This window comes from Bos indicus, chromosome 10 (assembly GCF_029378745.1).
Source record: "Bos indicus isolate NIAB-ARS_2022 breed Sahiwal x Tharparkar chromosome 10, NIAB-ARS_B.indTharparkar_mat_pri_1.0, whole genome shotgun sequence".
NCBI classification, from domain to species: Eukaryota; Metazoa; Chordata; class Mammalia; order Artiodactyla; family Bovidae; genus Bos; species Bos indicus.
The window spans coordinates 49,406,129-49,419,088 of record NC_091769.1 but is presented as its reverse complement, the minus strand read 5'-3'; the positions used below and the strand labels follow the sequence as shown (position 1 = coordinate 49,419,088).

The 12,960-nt window shown below is 43.5% G+C and overlaps 1 protein-coding gene across 3 annotated transcripts in view; it reads right to left on the bottom strand.

The window, feature by feature from the left end:
* The window catches only part of RORA (RAR related orphan receptor A), an 801,696-nt gene that overhangs the window by 89,854 nt on the left and 698,882 nt on the right, over positions 1–12,960 (bottom strand). Inside the window, exon 1 of one of the 3 annotated variants that reach the window (XM_019968743.2) lies at positions 11,332–11,501. The exons of the other annotated variants lie outside the window; for them this stretch is intronic. Within the exon in view, the coding sequence (XP_019824302.1) occupies positions 11,332–11,362 (31 nt within the window). The 5' untranslated portion in view covers positions 11,363–11,501. Of the gene's footprint in view, positions 1–11,331; positions 11,502–12,960 lie in introns of those variants that run through there. 3 annotated transcript variants of the gene reach the window in all.

Sequence of the window (12,960 nt, the reverse complement as noted above, 5' to 3'; positions counted from 1 at the left end):
AAATAAAGTTAAGGTGCTTACATATCATGCTGGTTTATAATGAACTGCTATCTTTCTGAATAAATGTTTCAATGAAACCCAAGTTCTTAGAGATACATGGTCACAGATGAGGAAGTACAATGATATTTTTCAATGACAGACTTCAGTTTCATAGTTCTCTTTTATAAGCTGGCAACACAGGAGATACACTGTTTCTGCTTGTTTTTTTAAAAAAGAAAATGCAAATAATATACGGAGAAGACTCAGTGTCTTTGGATTTCTGGCCTGGAATATTTGGTAACGAATAAAATTTCTGTGGTGTGCAATGGTTAAGACTATTCCAGGGTTTCCATTTTTAAGCAGTCTCTCTACCCCAACCTCCTCGGTTTTAACTCAACCATCAAAAATGGAAAAGGTTTTTGGCTAGAATTTGATAATATATGACTGTAATTTACCAGAACTAAGTCTGGGCCTTAATATTAATGAAAGTTTGTTCATTCTTAAACTTAGTTAAATAATTGGCAAAAAGTAATCACCTTTTTCTACCTTAAATTTTCACTTCCTAAAGGAGCTGATCAGCTGATGGAGGCACCCCTAGCAATGAGGAGCTAAGACAAGGAATAAGGAAACTAGAAGGGAATTGTTATGGACAATAAACGTGGCCCTTTTCTTATTTTAGGAAACATTTCCACAGAATGGGAGAGGTGGAAAGCTCTTGATGGCTACAAGTTTCCCCAACTTTACAAAAGGGGAAAGCCAGCAGTTGAGGGGGTCTGACAAGTACTGAGTAGCTGACTTGGGAAGAGAATCTATGTGTCTGCCCGAACCCTATGGGGTGGGGGTGGTGGTTTCCACTACCCAACGCTGCTGCCCTGACTGGGACGGATGACTCACACGTTAAGTAAGGGTGTTGGACCTTGGAGGTTTCTCCACCGCAGTCATCTGGACAGTTTTTTTTTTTACACATTATCAGTACTTGAGACCCACCTCAGACCAATAAAATCAAGAGCTTCCACGAGTGGAGCCTGGGCTCATATTTTTCATAAAGCTTTCTAGCCAAGTCTAATGGGCAGACAAGGCTGAGCACTAAGAGAACAGATGACCTCTAAATTCCCTCCTGGGTTATGGCAGAACGTTCACCACCTGTTAAAAAAAAAAAATCTCGGATTTTGTTCCCTCCTGTTCATCCACGAGGCCGTAAGCAATCCTAAGCCATTCCACTTTCTGTGTTGGCCATGCTCTTGCCACTATCTGTATTTCTCTAGTTCACTTATGTTTACTTAGGTATCATCTGGGCTTCCCTCATAGCTCAGGTAAAGGATCTGCCTGCAATGCAGGAGACCTGGGTTTGATTTCTGGGTCAAGAAGATCCCCTGGAGAAGGAAATGGCAACCCACTCCAGTATTCTTGCCTGGAGAATCCCAGGGACAGAGGAGCCTGGCAGGCTACATACAGTGCATGGGGTTGCAAGAGTCGGAAACGACTTAGCGACTAAAGAGAGAGAGGTATCATCTGTCTCTTTCCGTCAGAATATACACTCACAAGACCACAGATGAACGTTGCTGTGCTCGACGTCGCTCCCACAGCATCATGTCTGCCACATGACGGGCTATGGCGCCTATATTTTCCAAGGAAGGAGGGGGCTGGAGTTGGTGCGGAAGGGGGTCGGCCTTCCCCTGCTCACCCAGCATAGTTCCACTTGTATCTGTTTCACCAGACTAGAATCTAAGTTGCACGAAGGCAAGATTGTGTCTGTGACATTCAGATTTTGCCATTCTAAAGCCTGGGCACTGGCAGATACAAGCAGGGTGCTCAGGGCTTCAGAAACACCATCTTGTAAATAGGAAACATTTGCAAGCTTTCAGGGCTCTAAAACCTGTACTTTGTTGCTGGAAAAAAAGCAACATAGAAAAAAGTCATCACTGTTTCCACTGGAGTTGGCCTTGACTTCTGCAGCACAATCCTCAGCCTGCCCCCACTGAGTGGTCACCATGGTGGTGAGACCCAGCCCAGTGGCTCACTGAGGGCTAGAAAGCCAGAGAAACTGGCTTTCTGATAGAAACCCTGAGCAAGATTTCTGCAGAAGAGGAATATGGTCCTCTCCCGTTTGGGCCACTTCAGGTAACAGACTCGGAGTCTGACCACTTGTTCCTACCCACTAGTTGATAGAAAAGCCAGAAATAAGACTATCTCAAATGTGTCTATAACATGCACACTACGGCAGAAATTACTCATAGTGGGCACCTCTTCCACTTTGAAAGGAGACTTCAGTGGCCTCAAAAAGAAAGTGTCTGCTTACCTTAATATCCCTGACCTTCTAAGTATCCTTACCTCACGGGGACCAGGAGAGGGTGAGACCAGAGCAGCAGTTTTCAAACATGTCAGATCCTCAGTCCCCAAGGGGGGCTTTTACAGGTTCACATTCCTTGGCCTCAGCCCAGACTATCAGAATCAGAACCAGGCAGGTAGGGATGGAGACTGGGCATTTGTTTTTCAAATGTTTCTCAGCTAACTGTGAAGATTGATGATATTTGAGAACCACTGAAGGGTTGGAGGACTCCACTGCCCAACTGTGCTCTGATAGCAAGAGGGAAGTTTTACAAAGTGAGCGAGAACCATCTGAATTGGCAACATCTGAGACACCTTTTAAATACTCACCTTCCCAGCTGAGACCAGGCTGACGGAATCAGGGTCTCCCCAGGAATCTGCCTTTGTAACTCTCCGGGTTATGGGTAGCTGTCCAAAGTTTCGGAGCCACTGCTGAGGCAGGATTTTAGAGCTACTCTGTGGCTTATTTGGAAGGAAATCATGTTCACATGTAAACTGAAGGACTAACTTTATCCAATTACATTAATGTTTCATTGCATGTTGCAAAGTCTTTGTTTTAAATGGCGTGGAGCTCAGAAACTACAGACCTATAAGCTCAGTAGTCTTGGAGCAGCTTTCCCTGGTTAAGCACGGCTGCCAGTTTCTCAGTACAGGTCTTTAAATGCTGATTCATGGCTTAAGATGGGGAGGGAGGTGTGTTTGTTCTGTTATGAAATCACAAGGGTGGCACCTGAATAACGCAGCACACAGTAGGCACTTCATAAATATTTGTTGAGACAAATTCAGTTTGTTATTTATATCCAGAGTTCTACTGAAGATATGACATGAGATAGAGAAAAGATAAAAATAAAAACCCCAATGACTGAAAAATGAAAATAACATTCTGTGAAAAAAAGGATATTTCTCATGTGGTGAAAGAATCACACTTCTGGGTGGCGCAGTTGAAAAACGGTCTGCTTCAAGACCAGATCTGAGACTTAACCACAAGTCTTCACTGCTGAACCACTACCTTATTTCTATGATGAAAAAGTTTAAACAGTATGTTTTCCTGGCTTTTAAAAAAAAATTCCCTTCCTTCTTTTTCACGTAAAGATGAAATTTCATCTTTCCGGTAGGAACAAGCCAGCACTGTCATCCTTTAAAATCCTGGTGATTATCTGTTACTGCGATCACCCTGGTTATCACGGCTCAGCTCACAAACTTCAACTACTTGAGCAATGCAAAATTCATGTAAACCTGCATTCTCCTCTCTTCCCATAGCACCAGTGGCAAATGACATTTAAGGAAATAGAAAAATCAATACTTATTTCTTCGATTCCAATACAGAAACCAGATTGTTTCATAACTGTTTCACACTCAACAGACCACAGAAATCTAAGCACACATTTCATTTGTATTATTTATCCTAAAAATGACACAAATGAATGCTTACCTCTACTTCGTGCAGTGTTTTAAAGCATATGTGATATGTTATATAAACCTGGGTCATACATTGCTCTATTTCTTTGGCAAATTGTGTATAGTGAGGTGAGCAGGATGCTATAGCACTAAATCTTCAGAAACAAAACAGGTTAATAGATTTGCATCCACTGATAAACTGTTTTATTGCCAAAAAGAGCTATAGTAGTTTACTTCTAAGTGTCTCCCTTTTTGGAAAACAAAAAACTCCCAAAACTTTAGATTTAAAAAAGGAAAATTCTGGATTTCTCTGATCAAGATGGCTGAAAATCTCTATTTTAAAAAAAAATATTTAATGGTTGGGGAATAGAATTAAGGTTGAAATTCTTTTTTTTTTAAAAAAAAAAGGATTACCACAAAAGTCATAATAATTGTTTACTCACAAACCAAATATCACTTAAATATTTACATTTAATATGGAGCCAAATGAAATTTTATAAATCATCTTTAATCTATCTTAAGTTTTAAAAAAATATTCTTATTTTCTTCAAGAAAACTTTAAAAATTTATTACCTCTACTACAGATACATTTCTATTAACCATGCACAACGATAAATTACACTTTTGAATCTGATGTAGAACGCCCCACAGCAATGGAGAAAGTAACTTCAACCTTTGACCTTCTCCACTAGCCTGATGGGAAATTCATTGGCACCATTACCGCTTTCAGCGTTCCATGGGAAAGTACCCACTAGAGGGCAGCCTTATCTCAGCTCTGACACTGGAGAAAAACGCCTCAGAAATGCTCCAAATGTTCCTTTATTTTTTCAATATCCTTGATTTTCTTGGATATTTAATATCAACTTCAGTTCATCTAAAAGTCCTTCTAAGTAGGTCAAAAGTCCACTTCCAAAAATTACAGTGGCATCACAAAGGCCATTCATGACATGGTCAAAAGATACAGCCTAGGTCATGTATCTCAAAGAAATTAAAACAAAATTTAAAATCTTTATGCTTTACTACCTAGTGGGTTAAGTGCTGAGTCAGTCATATCACAACTAGGACTATGGTTGTGGTACAAAAATTTGGCATAAAAATTTTAAGAAATTCTAGACAAACTGAAATGTGTTTGAGGAAGAAGCTAACCAAGGATGCTGGAAGGCTGACTGTGAATAGAATGGAGTGGATAGGGAAAGCAGAGACTGAGAATGTAGTGTGGGTATGTTTCATACTCAGTCTTCAAATAACTGACAATCTTTCTTTCATATGAAAGATGGATTAAATGTGTTGTGATTACCCCCAAAGAAAGAAACAGAATAGAATCAAAGGATTAAAAGTACAAAAGAGACCGCTACGCTTGATATAAAAAGAATTTTCATATTCAAGATGGAATAAGCTTCCTCTAATGATAGTGAGCTCCCCATCACAGGAGGTGTTCAAGCAAAACCAGACAATTCTTGGCAGGAAGGCGCAGAGAGGAACCGAATGCCAGTAGGGTGTGTATCGAAATGACATTTTAGGTTTCTGCTCTTCCTAGGACTCTATGAGATGATGCTTGTTTGCTTTCAGGCAGACAGCTCAATCCAGTTGCCAGAGAAATAAACCCCAATCAAGTGAGAAATGAGTTTTTGCAGATCTATCTGCTCGGAAACTTTGACTCTGGTTTCCTAAAAGACAACAGATTTCTCAAGATTACATCCATGATCATGCCCTTTAACTGTCACGGAAACAACCAGGACAGCACTCACAAGCCCAAGGAATCAAGAGCTTTCTACTCCATAAAGGGATATTAAAGATGTATCTGTGAATGCTTCCTTTGCCTAAAGATATGTGGATGTACAGATAAATCTCCAGCTTGATTCTACCATGATGGAGATAGGTTACACAGGTTAGCTATGTATCATGGTATTCCATATTCTTTAGGAAAATAATGCTTGCATTTCACCCAGATCCTCTTATAACATGCAGACTTAATGAAAATCGTGGATGAAGAGAACTAATGGTAAGCAAATAAGAATAACCCCATTTGTACCAAATTGATTTTATTAAATAGTAATTTAAAGATATTAAGCTCAGCAAAGCATTACATAATTGAATCTTTTTCCTTATAAATGCCAGAGTTATAATTTCTACTAACTAGAGACAAAGTTATATCCAGGACATTTTCACAGCTTCCTCCAAGAGAGGCAGCATGAAGACAGCAGAAATTAGGGCTTTAGTCCTTGCTTCACCATTTACCAGCTGGAAGAGTTTGACTATAACAAATAACCTTTGTTAGCCTCAGTTTCTTCAACTAAAAACCAGGACAGAGTCAATGACTTTTTAGGGAGGATTAAATGAGACAAGAATGTAAGCCATAAAGCAAAAACCAAATATAGATTAACATCCTCCCTGTATTTATGAAATGCCTCATAAATTTCAGAGGCAATGAAATCAAAAGCAAAAAATCAAATTGCTGGCAAACCTAGGGAATAGGTTTGATATTACTTTTTAAAAAAATTTATCTATTTTTTAATTGAAGGATAATTTAATTATCCTTTTGTTGTTTTCTATCAAACCTCAACATGAATCAGCCATAGGTATACATATGTCCCTCCCTTTTGAACCTCCCTCCCATCTCCCTCCACACCCCACCCGACATTACTTCTTATACAAAGATTTTAAAGTTATTGGGTTACTTCCTTATAATATGATCAGGGCTAACAAATGTCACTTAAAAAAAAGAAAATCTAGAAACCAAGGATTTCAACTGCTTTCTTGTATTAATATTTTGCCTGTTGGCTAATTTACCCTATTGTCTGTCAGTTTAGACCTCTTATCTCTAGATACAGCGTTCGGACAATGAAAAACCATGTTCCATCATGTTACAGACGATATGACAGATACAGAAAGCTCTGACTGCAAATCTCTAAGTCCATGCCTCAAAGGCTGGTGTGAAAGGGAGGTACCCTTAGTGGAGGAGCTAGAAGGGGGAGAAAGAAGGAGTAGATCATTCATCAGTGGGTCAATATGTGGTCTCTGAGATAATATCAAATGTGAATTCACACCTGTCTTGTCACTGGTGGGCCTCTCCAAATTATTATTTTTAAAGCAGAGAAATATAAATACAGTGTAGCTGCTAACTCTGAGCATCTAATTATGATTTATAAAATTAATAAATATAAAATATATCGGTTAAGGTAGGCTTGATTTCTTATTAATAAACACTGAAAATTTAGAATCCATGCAGAAAACATTTCTACAATGAAAAGTATTTATAGATTTGTTCCACTCATGTTTTTTATTTTATAATGTTACTTTTATTATTTTTTATTCTTGTTTAAAATTGGAATACAGTTGTTTTACAAAGTTGTGGTAGTTTCTGCTGTATAGCAAAGTGAATCAGCTATATGTTTACATATATCCCCTCTTTTTTGGATTTCCTTCCCATTTAGGTTAGGGCAGAGCACTGAGTAGAGTTCCCTGTGCTATACAGTAGGTTCTTGCTAGTTATCTATATTATACATAGTATCAATAGTATGTGTAGATATATATATATATATCTCAACCCTAATCTCCCAAATCATCCCACCTTCCTTTTCCCCAAGGGGTTTTATTGATCACTAAAATAACTTCAGAAAAATTTTAAGATAACTGAACTCTACCTCTGCAGATCTATCTATCCATTCAGTAACTTTTTCTCCCATAAAAGGTCATTTGTAAATGTTATTTTTTTAGGTGCCCCAGAACAAATTACAAATAGCTGGGTGCTATTGCAGATGCTCTGCAATTATCTACTTGCTGATCTCACCCATTTTATTGTGATTCACTTGACTGGGAGGGAAAGGTGGGAGAAAGAGAAGTCTGGTAAGAACTATTCATATATTTACCTATATATTTACTAGATAGTAAAAAACCCTAACATTTAAATTACATATGTATTTAAATATATACGTACATAGACATATTCAAAGGACTAAGTCTATTAAAGACTATCATTTTATAACTGGGCAGCATTAAATAAATTATACAGTACTCAATTCAAATCGAGGGCAAAGCGGTTTACTTGAGTATGATATTGCTTTGCATTTCAAGTGATGTGAATGAAATATATAAAATCAAGAGACTGCTCATGCAAACAGTGCTTCTAAAATATTTTCAACTTCATAGATGGTCTGAACTCCCTCTATCACCCATGGGCAAATGAATTCAGAGATCTTCCTTGTCTATAAAAGAAGTGACCTCTCCTTGCCTGCTAAGCACTCTGCTCACTGGAATAGCCATTTGGGATTTCTTTTTCCAAGATCCAGACATTACTCTCTCCCAATCCTACCCATCAAAGGTCATGAAAGTGGAACCAAAGTCCCAGCTGAGGAATACTACTGACACAGTGCTTAAAATAAGATGAGGGATAAATTCAAACTTCATTTGGGAAAGAGAAAGTCCACACTCTTCAAAACTATAAAATCACATTTATTAGACTTGGAAATACCCCTAATCACCTACATATTCAGTATTTTCAAAGTAGTATCATGCCTTGTGTTTGCGCACAGACTGTGCACACGGAACAATCTATTATGGGACAGACATTCCCCTTAAGCCTCCCTTCACTCTCCTAACTCCATTTACATGAACACTGGCTGAGGGCTCCTAGGAAGCAAAGGGGGCATAATCTACTGAAACTGATGAGGCACTCGCATTTCCTTTCAGCACTGGCTGCCGCCTGACATTTGGCCAAAGCACTTTTGTGATGAGCAGAACAAGTGCTCCCCTGATTATAAATGTTATCGCTGGCTCTCTCCGTTTGCCCAAGAAGCCATCCAAATGGTATTGGAATTCTGTTGTTAATTAAACAAAAACAAAACTGAAAGATGAGACTAGAGTTGCTCCAATGAAGATTTATTACTTCTAAGCATGAATCCACTTTAAGCCTAAACTTATTTGACAACGAACGCAGAGGAAGGATTTTCTTCTTTCGTGAGTTCAAAAGGCCTGATTTAATGATGTTTAAAAAACATCAGTAAATCACCAACAAAGCGAATGTTTCTCTTTTATGGTGGCTTGTTCTACCCTCCCCCTGCTACATGCATACACATACTGAAAAGCTATATTGTAAAGAGTGTTTCTGTTTCATATGAAAAAAATCTAATTATACAAACTCCCTTCCATATGGAACCAATTTAACTATTAAAACTGAGAGGCAGCAGGGAAGTATTTAATATGATTCTGGGCCAGTTTCCGCCCCCCTCTTCACTCCCCCCGCACCTTAAATCTGATATGGAAATATTTACAGCATTCCTTATTTTCCCAGAAACTATTTTTCTTCAGTTTAAATATGCATCAGAGCAAGATAACCCTATTAAGACACAGGATATTATGATCCTTGGAATGAAATATTCTAATTGTCTAGATGCATCGCCCCCTTTCCCTGGCCTCCCCTCCTCCAGCTGAGCTTATAGAAAAACTGCATTGCCAGTGTATCTGAGCCACTTTTCCCAAAGCACAATACTCTGAATCTATTATCTTCTGGCAGCCAGAGGTCACTCCAAGACAAATGTGTGGGCTAGAGCTCTGGGGGGGGGGGGATACGGTGGTGGTGTGATTCCCCTGATAATAATCACCAAGTGATAGTATGGAACTTCGTTTTGTACTAGAACTACAAAAGCAAAAGCCTAAGTACTTAGAAACATCAAAATTAAGTTAAAATCTTAAAACGCACTTTCCTTATTGTTTGGTGGTTACTGTTCATTAGGGGAAATTGTCTCTGCTTCTTACCCTTCCCCAATCGACACCAATTATATCAAATAAAATAGATAAGGACTAGGATTAACACCTCCCCAAATCTATTTCATGCCGTAAAGAAAAAAAAAAAAGGAGGAAAATGTCTTAACTACAAAGGCTGTCTGAATCGTTTTACAGGATTAATGAACTGCAGGAAATAGCATAAAAGTTTTTTTGAGAGGGAGGGGAGGAGCATACACTTCTACAAAAAAAGTCGGTAAGAAAATCTTAAAATCATTTTGGGAAGAAAAAAAAAAACAACTTCAGGCTTAAGAACGTGGATCACAGGGAGGTCTCCTCCCTTTTCCTTTATCTGATGCATATTCTAAAAATGATTAAATTCCATTTCCCTCAAACCACCGGGGAAAGGACAAAAATTTTGCTCTGGGCACGTCGGATAAGCAGATTTCATCTCAAGCAGCTCATCTTAGCGTCCAGTACGTTTCGGCCTGTTAATAATTAATAAAAGAGATGCCACCCAATCTCGAGTGAAGAAAGGCAAAGCTCGGTGATCTGAAAGTAAACCTAGGCCAGATACCGAACCTGTTTCCTTCATCCAGGATTGCAACAAAACCTCCACCTTAGCAAACGTTTAACGAGCGCCCCGCGCCCGCTCTGATGGGCAGACCCCGCAGGACTGTCTAGGTCTGAGAAACTGCGGCGCGTTAAGGGAGCCCGGTCCGCGGCAAACAGATGGGGCTCTAAATCCCCGCTCCCAACGGCCGGGTCTGCGAAGCCACTCGGGCAGATTAACCACCCCGAAGAACCTGCTGGCGCACAAGCGGGCGGCGGGGTGCGAGCTGAGTTTCTCTCGGGCTGTTGGCTTGTCTCGGCTTCTCCCGACCGCGCAGGCGACTTCCTGCACACCTCCAAACTTTGGCTTTCTCATTAGAAACTTCCCTGACTTGCCACGGTTTCTTTCCTCCTCACCTAGGGGGACCTGAAGCCAGTCCGGTCTCCAGCTAGTCCCCCCTGCCATCCGGCCACCAGCCCGGCTAAGGACTTCTGATCAGGGCCGGCGGCCGGGCGAGGAGGCTCGACGGAGTCTTGACCACGACTAATCTGCGCCCGCCGGCTCCTCGCCGCCGTCTAACCTCCACTACTGCCCGCGAATCCTGTGGGGGGTGAAGTTGCTTCCCCACATCCATTCACAACCCAAAAGTATCAAGTCGGGGTGCGCTGCGGCTGCGGGCGGCCCCCGAGGGAACCTTGGCACGTTCCAGAAGCCCGTCTCGCTAGGGCCTGGGCGCTTTCGGAAGTGGCCGGGGCGGGCACGCAGCGCAGACCGGCCGCATGTTCCCCCCGGCGGCCGCCGGACGCTCGGGGCTGCCGGGCCGCAGAGGAGGGGAGGGCCCAAGGCCCGGGGCGCTGACCAGTCCCCAGGGATGACACCGCACCCGCGCGCACGCTCGGCCGGGCCTGGCCGCGGCGCTTTCCCTACGCAGGCCAGAGCTGTCCGGGGTGCGGGCCCTGGGGACCAGTCGCGGGCGCCCCCGGCTTCCTCCTAGCTCCTCAGACCCTCCCCTCCCTGCCAGAAGCGCGGCGACTTCCAGCAAACTTTCTTCCGGGAGCCCCGCCGGGTGCCAGGAGGACCCGGGCGACTGACAGGAGCCAGAAGGGACAGAAGTTGGGGGGAGGGGGCGTCCAGCCCCTGAGCCTTTGCCCCGACAGGAGGCAGGCAGATCCCGTGACCCGGCTCAGGGGGCGCCGCTGCAGGGGCCCCAAAAACCCTGGCTGGGTTCCCGCGGCCAGCCCCGGGCAGTACGTGCGCTCGAGCAGGCGCGCCCACCCCTCCCCCTGCACGCCCGCCTCCCCGCCCCCCGGAGCAGCCAGCCCACCCGGCCCCGGTGGGGCGCCCGGGCTCACCTTTCATCGCTGCGATCACAAAATACATCATTTAAGCCGCGGTGAGGAGAGCGCAGGGAGAGCGGATGGTCCGACCCCGGAGCCCCCTCTGCCGCCGCCGCGCCGCCGCCGCCCGAGCCACAGCAGCAGCTGCAGCAGCTGCCCGCCCGCCGAGAGCCATCCCGAGCCATAAGAGGCTCCATGTGACCGGCTGACATCACGGCCGCCGCTCTGTTTACACCGCGCCCCTCCGCTTCCTCCCCGGGCGGGAGGCGGGTGGCGGGAGGCGGCGCGCCCCAGCACCGCGCCCCGCCCCGCCCCCGCGGGCAGGTGAGCGGCCGCGGCTCCTGAGCGCACCCGGGCTGGCGTTGCCCTCTGGCACCCCCGGCCCGCATCCGGACCCCCAGCCTTGTGCCCGCTTCCCAGGGCACCTGTGGCCTCCCGGGCGCTCTGTGCGCTCAGCGCCCTTCTGATCGCGCATCTACTTTCTCCTTCGACCCCTTGGGCAAGAAGGGTGCAACCTGACACTACTTTCCCGCTCCCTTCCCGGCCCTCCCAGGGGTGACAAAAGCCCCAACTCGTTGGCGGAAAAGCAGGGTATGTTCGGTCTGGCGGGGGGCGAGGGGTGGGCTACAGTCTCTCTAACTTCCAACTTCCCAGATCACCCCAGTTTTATTCGGAAGGTAGAGCCCCCTCCGGGGCGGTGGGGAACGGAGTCACCCAGGCAGTTCCAGGAGTAATGGTTTCTTCAGCCTTTCCTGGGAGACTCGGCCTGCGAAAAGGGAATTCCGCCCACCTAGACATTGATATTTCTCATCCTGCCAACATTTAAGGTCCTGGTTTACACCTCTCCCTTCCTGCAGGACCACTGAAACCTGGAAGGAGAACCGACAACTGTATGTGAATCACCTAAATGTACTCCAGTTGCCAGCCGATTTGAGCCACTAATTTCCCAGGCTCTTCCATATCCACCATTCTCTCTAGAGAACCCATCTACAAGTGGAAAAGGTTCTAGGTTTCACACCCTAAAAGTGAGATGTTTCGGTACTTTAGACAGGAAAAAAAAAAATCACCACCACCACCACCAAATAACCAAGCAACCTCTAAAGGTCAACTTTGTGAATTTTAACTTGCAACTAAGGCTTAATTCCCTCCAAACTTTGAAGCTTAATCCTTTTAACTGGCCTTGTAGAAACTCAAACCATGATATTATCATCAGATGAATTTCTTTACTATGAACTTCAGATGCTACATACCCAGAGACCAAATTATTTAAAATTTCAGCATTCTTTTCCACAGTATTGAGCATGGCAGAAAAAATTATCAAAAGCCAAGTTTGTTACCTACTACTGTTTCTTTACACAATTTCAACTCTGCTTTCTTTTCTGATGGTCTATGTTTCCATTTACAACTCAGATATTAGATGGTTATTAGTTGTTGCATTCATGGTAATTAAGCAAGAAGAGTCCTAACATTTTTTCCCATATAACTGAGTTGTCCTTGCCGCTGAGTTGGGACTCAATTTAAAACACATGCAGACAATCAGCACTGCAAAAACTAAGATTTATACTCTCCCACCCTCCGAGCCCCCTTCAAGGCAAAATTTACAGAGTGCTCTAATTTAGAAGGCTAAAAAAAATTCATGGTACC